This window comes from Tupaia chinensis, unplaced genomic scaffold, assembly GCF_000334495.1.
Source record: "Tupaia chinensis unplaced genomic scaffold, TupChi_1.0 Scaffold000272_1, whole genome shotgun sequence".
In the NCBI taxonomy this organism is placed as follows: domain Eukaryota; kingdom Metazoa; phylum Chordata; class Mammalia; order Scandentia; family Tupaiidae; genus Tupaia; species Tupaia belangeri.
Window position 1 is genome coordinate 2,458,638 of NW_006159754.1, and position 8,088 is coordinate 2,466,725.

At 41.4% G+C, this 8,088-nt stretch overlaps 2 protein-coding genes across 2 annotated transcripts in view; one reads left to right on the forward strand and one right to left on the reverse strand.

Moving 5' to 3' along the window:
• MED12L (mediator complex subunit 12L) overlaps window positions 1–8,088 on the forward strand; it is a 393,053-nt gene that overhangs the window by 335,508 nt on the left and 49,457 nt on the right. Inside the window, exons 31-34 of the mRNA XM_027772371.1 lie at window positions 2,371–2,482; window positions 5,395–5,484; window positions 7,471–7,580; window positions 7,776–7,911. Coding sequence (XP_027628172.1) covers window positions 2,371–2,482; window positions 5,395–5,484; window positions 7,471–7,580; window positions 7,776–7,911 — 448 coding nt within the window. The remainder of the gene's footprint in view (window positions 1–2,370; window positions 2,483–5,394; window positions 5,485–7,470; window positions 7,581–7,775; window positions 7,912–8,088) is intronic.
• The window catches only part of P2RY12 (purinergic receptor P2Y12), a 52,946-nt gene that overhangs the window by 41,377 nt on the left and 3,481 nt on the right, over window positions 1–8,088 (reverse strand). The gene's annotated exons all lie outside the window — the stretch shown is intronic.

Consider the following 8,088-nt stretch of genomic DNA (forward strand, 5'->3'; position numbering starts at 1 on the left):
GTGACACAGGGGTAACACAAGTGCCTTGCAAGGCTGGAAAACTCATGGCAGCCACAGGTTCGGATCTCCGAGTTGGCCTGAAAATACACCTTTCTGCCCAGGCTTAATGAGACCCTGTCTCTCTTTCACACATGCACATACTCCACATTATTAAAACAAAACACTGAGCTCCACTGTACACCAACTGAATCAGATCTGGATAGCCACCAAATTCCTGTATTTTACTTTTAATCTTTTTCTAACTTTGTTACTTAAGTATTTATGTTTAAAATGCATAGAATTTTATTGATAATCCTTACATATTGGACCTGGAAATAATTACTAATATTTTTAGCTTTCAGGGCCCTTGTCCTAGACTAGATATTAGAACTACTAAGCTACCAAACTCAGTGTTTTAATTTATTTTATACTCAAGAAAAGGTTTCAACAATTACATTTGAAAACAGCATATTTCTAAGAAAAAGCAAAACCCTCAGTCTAACATGGAAATGCCATGAATTTAACATTCCAGGAGTACATTTTTTAAAAATGCTAATTTTTTAATTAAAAACATTTAAATATACAGGCTTCTTGTGCCCTATCTAAAATTATTGTAGTAGCTGCCATTCAGTGACCTCTTATGAAATGTCAACGCTGTATAAAAGTCATTATGGATGTGAACTTTTTTTGTTTTTTTTGGAGAGGTTTTCGCTATAGGGCGCATACGCTCGCCAGACAGAGAGAGAGAGACATAGAGACAGAAAGCGAGAAATCACCCCCCAGAGGGAAGGGTCACGCCGCAATCCCTTCTCCTCCATTCTCCTCTCGGGATCTTGGGCACGCACGCACACACGCCCGGCATGAGTTTTAAGCCACCGGGTCCGGGATGCGAACCACGGTCGACTACGTGGGAGTCCAGCGACATAGCCATTACCCTAACTGCTGGTTCCCAATGGATGTGAACTTTCAAAATTCTCCAAGCATTCTTACGGTAAGAACTCTCATCCCCTTTTCATGATGGAGAAACTAAGGCACTGCAAAGTTAACTAAGTTCCCCCAGCACATCTGATTTAACAGCAAAGGGAGGTTTAAATGCAGATGGCCTGGCGTCTGAGTCAGCACTCTTAACTCAGTCCATTGTGGTAGAAACTTAGTTGCACATACTATGCAAGTTGAATATCCCTAAATCCCCAAATCCAAAATCCAAAACTTTCTGAGCACCCACATTACGCCCCAAGTAGAAAATCCTGCACCTGACCTGATGAGATGCAGTCAAATTGCTTCGATATGAAGATACTGCATACATGAAACATGAATGAATTTCATGTTTAGGCTTGGGTACCATCTTCAAGATACCTCACGACAGGTATGCACTTATTTCAAAATTTGAAAAAGTCAGGGATCTGAAACACTTAGGATTCCAGGCATGTTGGATAAAGGATACTTGACTTGGTATTTTGTTTGTCACCTGGTTGCTTTACCATCACTGCCAGTATTAATTAACCAACCAAAAGATAACATTTTAACTTTCAAAACATATTTGCGAATGGGCGATTGCATGTACATCATCTCGCTTTCCACAGGGAGGATACATCATATTACAGAGTTAAAAGTTTGTGTTTCCAAAATCATCATCTTTCAATTCTGCCTTCCTAGGATGAAGATGATTGAAAATTTGGCCTAGACCTTATTTTAAGACATCTTTTTTTCCAACTTAGTACTTGGTCTGTCACTATGATTTACTGATTGTTATTTAATCTCATTAAAATGCCAATTTAAAACACAGTTTTTACGAAGTGCCTTGACACTTCTTTCCCAGTGGAGGATGTGGGCTATGATGGAGCCATACACTAGAGGGCGCTAGCAAGGACTCTGTCTCTGGAGACATATCCTGGCTCTATCAGTAACCTGCAGTTTTCTGGGAAAGGTGCTAAAAAAAAGACAAAACCCCTAAATAATAAGTGCAACACACATCTAAGTCTATGTCCCAGACTCTGAAGTGATAAAGTTTTGTGCAATAAATGTTTCAGCCTTGAATTTTCTTCTATGTATAAAGTGATGTTCTTTCTGATGTCTATTTAAAAATTTTGCTTATGGATTTAAAACGCAGATGATCTTTTCCCCAATACTGACATGCAGTGTAGATTTATGTTAGTTTTGGAATGCTTTCAAGGGCGGTAGAGCATATTAAGTTATTGAGAAGCATTATAATGACTTTAATCTTATAAGTAGAGCTATGATTTAACTTTTCAGGTAGTCTTAGGCTTCTTACCTCTTTTATCTAATAGTAAAATGAACAGAAGCAAATAACCCAAGGGAAAGAAATGAATGTTGTAGCAGGAAGTAACCCATCCTCTCTAACTGGCCCCGCTGTTATTACTTTCCTTGTAGTATGTCTCTTTTGAGTCAACAACCCTTCCTCTCATTGGTACTCACCTGCCTTAAGGGACAAGATGAACAACGGGAAGGCCTCCTAACGTCTCTCCAGAATCAAGTTAATCAGGTAAAGCTCAGTCTAATATTAAGCCAGGCAAGCATCTTTCTAATGGCATTCATTTTTCTTCCTTTCAAATATTGAAAATAAAACTAATCCGGGTACAACACATTTTGATTAGTTGCCAGGAAACACAGTCGATGCCTTATTCTCCTGCCTGGCGTGCTAGCCGTGATGAGATGGAAAATTTTATGATATTATGTATGCATCTGATAGGTGCATAGATTGGGAAAGTGAAATGTTGTGTATCACATACATGAACTATCTGCTCCCTTCCTACATCTGCCTCTGAGCAAGGATCTGGCACAGTCTGCATTGAAGTAGGCAAGGCGTGAAACAGGGGGTCTGCATCCTCCTCCATAGGCTGGACTTCCAGCTCCCAGGCAGGGTCTTGGCTCAAGTTTTAAAGATTCAGAAACTCAGTTTAACAAGAAGTTTTCTGAAAGTTCACAGGAAATGCACATTTTAAAAATACTATGCATAGATTTCAACACTGTTTTGCCCTCCTTCCAAAAGCTTGTGCTTTAATTCCATTTTTCCACACACTTTTTGAAATCTCCTTGTATTGATGCCAGCCAAGCACACCAGAAACTCCTTTATAACTCGGAAGCACACTGACTCATTTGCAAAGAATTTGGGTATTGCCTTTTCTCAACCACGGTCTTCGTAGTCACACTTCACGGTACTTGCATTCTGTTTACTTAAAGAAAATTGGTGACCAAATGGGAAGAGCAAAACAGATAGATGGGTTAAGTGAGATGTTTGTCCTGATGCAGGGTCTGATGGGCCTCTCCTTGTGGCACTAGGTTTCTATTGACATTATGTCTTTCTCCTGAATGTACTTGATGGACATGGACAAGGCACTTAATTGTATTCCACCATGTTAGCATCTCTCACCGTTTGGATATGAGATCTATACAGAGCAGCCCGAGTGATCCTTTTAAAATACAAATCAGTCATTGTCTCAGTGAATAACTTAGTCACCAGTGAAAACAAAAACAAAAATCATAACAAAAATATGTAAATCAGTTGCTGCACCAGTGTCCAACATGTTCGAATGTTTCCTAGAAGACTGAGAATAAGAATTCTAAGTCTGGGCTTACAAGGTCCATTGTGATTTAACACTGGCTATCTCTTCTACCTTGATTTCTACCAGTCCTGGTGCTGCTCATGCCACCTTTGCTACATTGACCATATTCCTGTGCATCTTTTCTTCTACTTTACCTGGAAGGATTCCCCCTCAGATGTTAGCATGGCCTGCTCTCTCTCTACATTCTGATCTCCATTCAGATGTTACCTCCTTAGGGAGAGTACGAGCACCCACTAAAAATAGGGCCACTGTGCTAAGGCACTGGATTCCCACATGGCCAACCATGGTTCAAATCCTGGACCTGGTGGCTTAAAAATCATCCCTGGCACATATGTGGGTATGCTCAAAATTGCAAGAGGAGAATGAATTATGGCATAGTCATTCCCTCATGGGGCATGATTTCTCACTTTCCCTCTCTCTGGTGAGCACACATACCCTATAGGAAAAAAAAGAAGTCATTGGAAAAGTCATGTTGTATTTTTCTGTGTCTTTCTATGCAAAAATGCATCATGACTTTCCCAGTGACTTGATAGGACCACCATGGTTCTCTGTCCCCTTGCCTTGCTGCATATCACGTGTTACATTTCTTGGTCACACCACCATTCTGTAAGCTCTATGCCAGCTGCTGTGTTTTCTTAGCTTCCTTGCATCCTGACTTCAGCTTTGGGAGAGCTTTCTATCTTTGGACGAGATTTGGGAAGTGCTCTCCTTTTACTGGGCAGTGAGCTTGCAGGCCGTATGTTAGGACTGGCTACTTCTTCATGTGACTCATTTCAGCTCTTTCAAGATGATTCATATTAGCCACTGTGTTTCAGGGCATGACAAGATTTTTTGTTTTGTTTTTGCCCATGTCATCTGGTTCTAGAGTATTACTTATTTGCAGCTTGTCTTTCTTAGGCAAACTTTTCCTTCCTCGACATTAATCTGAGGAAGTGAGGGAGCAGCTCACGTTATAAACTGATGTGCCATTTGGGCAATGTCTAGGGTGCCATTTTTTAAAAAAATAGGACATGTTTCTATAATTAAGGAATATATTTCTATAAGATGATTGGCCACCTCTTCAAAAAAGCATTGAAATGATACATTTATTAGGGTTCATAGCATGTCCCTAGAAATACAGCCTGGGGATTGATATACAATATACTTCTGTCCTTCAATATTTATCTTCATGAGACCAATGAGATAATGGATTTAAAATATTTTCAATGCTTAATTTGTTGGCCCTGTAAAGTACCCTCCGGACTTAATAATAGGATACATAATTAGACAATTTTTTTTTCCTACCTAGAAACACAGAGAACTAGCTAGATTTCTGTCTTCATGGAGAAAAAGAGAAAAAAAAAACAACTAAAATATTATTTAACTTCGTTAATTCATTGAAACTAAGTTGTTGTTTTTAGATGGCAGTAAAATGTTGTTTAAAGAGAAAATAATCAGGGCTAGTAGGTGGCACTGTGGCTAAGGCTCTTGGTCCTCCATGGCTGATTCCTTAGTTTTAGTCTCAAACTTGGTTCGAGTCCCCAGTGGCTTGACAATCATGCCTAGTGTGCACGTGTGCGTGCTTGTGTGTGTGTGTGTTTGTGGGTGCATGCACGTGTGTGTGTGTAGCATGCCCAAAATCCTGGGACTGAGGGAAATGGAGGAGGAGGGATTTTGGCATGACTACTGCCCTTACGGGGGCAGGGGATCATTTCTGGCTTTACTTCTCTCTCTCTGGCAAGTGCATGTACTATATGACACACACACACACACACACACACACATCTATCTATCTATATATATGTTATTCAAATAAGATAAAGTATTTTTAATTTATTTTTTCTGATCTTAGATTTTAAGTAACTGGAGAGAAGAACGCTATCAAGATGACATTAAAGCACGGCAGTTGATGCATGAAGCATTGCAGCTCCGCCTAAATTTGGTAAGAGACACTTGTAGTATTTCCTGCATCTCATGGGTCTATGTGTGAAATAACCCTAGCTTTGCCCTTCCGTGAGCAATGTCCGCACGACAAGGTGAGCCCTTCCACTCTTCGCTGTCCAGTTGCTTCCTCATCTCTCAAGCCTTCCGTTTCCCTTGCTTTGTTCCTTCCTGTCTGGTCTGGCTTCCTGACAGCTTAGATATTTTAAGCATCGATTTGCTTTTTCCACCCTCCATTCCAGTGACATTCTACTTTTCAGTTTGTACTAAGAGTAAGGCTGAAAGGGCTACTGTTTTGAGATGAATATTAGCTTCTACACTCTTTATTTAAAAACCATTGAAAAAAGTCCTTTATCTGAAAATTTTGTCAAACTGTCCATTAACTTGATCATAAAAGCAAATCTCACAGGGACCTTTTATAGAAATAGAACATTTTCCACATATTGTTGATTTCTTGGATTTTTTTTTTTTTTTGAGAGGTTTTTTCTATAGGGCGCATGTGCTCACCGGAAGTCAGAAAGACAGAAAGCAATAAATCACCCCCCCAGGGGGGATGGCCACGCAATCCCTTCTCCTCCATTCTCCTCTTGGGATCTTGGGCACACATGCACACGTGCCCGGCGTGAGTTTAAGCCACCGGGTCCAGGACTCAAACTGCCATCGACCATATGGGAGTCCAGCGACATAGCCATTATGCCAACTGCTAGTCCCACATTTCTTGGAATTTCTGTCTTTCCGTTGGGCAAGCCCAGATGAAGGCTACTCTGAAAGGTGGCTATTTTTTTTTGTTTGTGAGAGGTTTTTGCTATAGGGCGCATGTGCTCACCGGAAGTCAGAAAGACAGAAAGCAATAAATCACCCCCCCAGGGGGGATGGCCACGCAATCCCTTCTCCTCCATTCTCCTCTTGGGATCTTGGGCACACATGCACACGTGCCCGGCGTGAGTTTAAGCCACCGGGTCCAGGACTCAAACTGCCATCGACCATATGGGAGTCCAGCGACATAGCCATTATGCCAACTGCTAGTCCCACATTTCTTGGAATTTCTGTCTTTCCGTTGGGCAAGCCCAGATGAAGGCTACTCTGAAAGGTGGCTTGCTCAATATTTTGGTGGTGGTTTTTAACTGAATTCCCACACATGAACTAGTAGGCCTGCAAGTCACACCTGCTTGTGGCTTCTGTGTTAGGGGTGGTTTCCAAGTGGTATCAGGGTAGCAGGCTTAGATTCTGTAATAGGAGCAAAGCTAGAGATAGTTGGGTTGTATGGTTTTGACGCCATTTAGACTAATTCAAGTACAGTGACATCATAAAACTTCACACGAAAAATCAGGAACAAAAGAAATCAAATTATATTGGTGTCCAGGGAACCAGCAGTTAGCGTAATGGCTATGTCACTGGACTCCCACGTAGTCGACCGCGGTTCGTGTCCTGGACCCGGTGGCTTAAAACTCAACGCCGGGCGCGTGTGCGTGCGTGCCCAAGATCCCGAGAAGAGAATGGAGGAGAAGGGATTGCGGCATGACCATCCCACCTGGGGGGGTGATTTCTGGCTTTCTGTCTCTATGTCCCTCTCTGTCTGTCTGGCGAGCGCACGCGCCCTATAGTGAAAATCTCTCAAAAAAAAAAAATTATATTGGTGTCCACATGTAAGTCCTCCCTTCTTTCTTTAAGTTTTGCATGACTAACTTGCTGCAGGAACCAAAAATACGAGGGATCTTCATAGAGTTCATGGAAAATGCACATACTAAAAAAGTCTGCATTAATTTCACATTTTTCTTGCTCCTAGATAAGCGCTTTACATTCCTTTTCCCCACAAACTTTTAGAAGTTCCCTCTTAGTGATAAGTCACTACTTAACTCAGAATGAAGATGGTGTAATTCGTAAATTAGAGTTTTTGTTTTTTAACCAACACTTGACCACACCCAGTGATGGGGGTGATGCGTTTCTCTGACAGAATACAAATGTCGTGTTGTGGTTTGTTTGCCAGGTAGGAGGAATGTTCGACACGGTACAGAGGAGCACCCAATGGACGGCAGACTGGGCCCTGCTCCTCCTCCAGATAATAACCTCAGGAACTGTTGACATGCACACTAACAAGTACGTTGCCATCCCGTCATGTTTACTGGGCCGCGTGCACACACAGCATGAGCTCTGGCATTCTGACACCACACTCTGCCTTATCTATGTACTTCGGTACTACTAAAAATGGCATGCCTTGAATAAAAATACTCAGTGAACTGTATTTTGGTTTTGCTTTAAGAGGAAAGTAATTCTCTTTTTTTCCCCTTCTAGTGAATTATTCACGACAGTTCTTGACATGCTGGGTGTTTTAATCAATGGAACATTAGCCTCTGACCTATCCAGTGCATCCCCAGGAGGATCTGAAGAGAACAAACGGGCATACATGAATTTAGTAAAGAAACTGAAAGTAAGTCCGCGGTCAGCACAGACAGTGAATGCAAGCAGTTCGTGCGTCTGACCTCTGCTGCATTTCGTAGGACTTTACTGCTCATTAAATTACATGTCGTTTATCAAATTCAGCTGAATGTATTTTCTGATTAATTTTACCTCAGCTTGTTATCAAGACCCCAAACTTTTTTTTTTT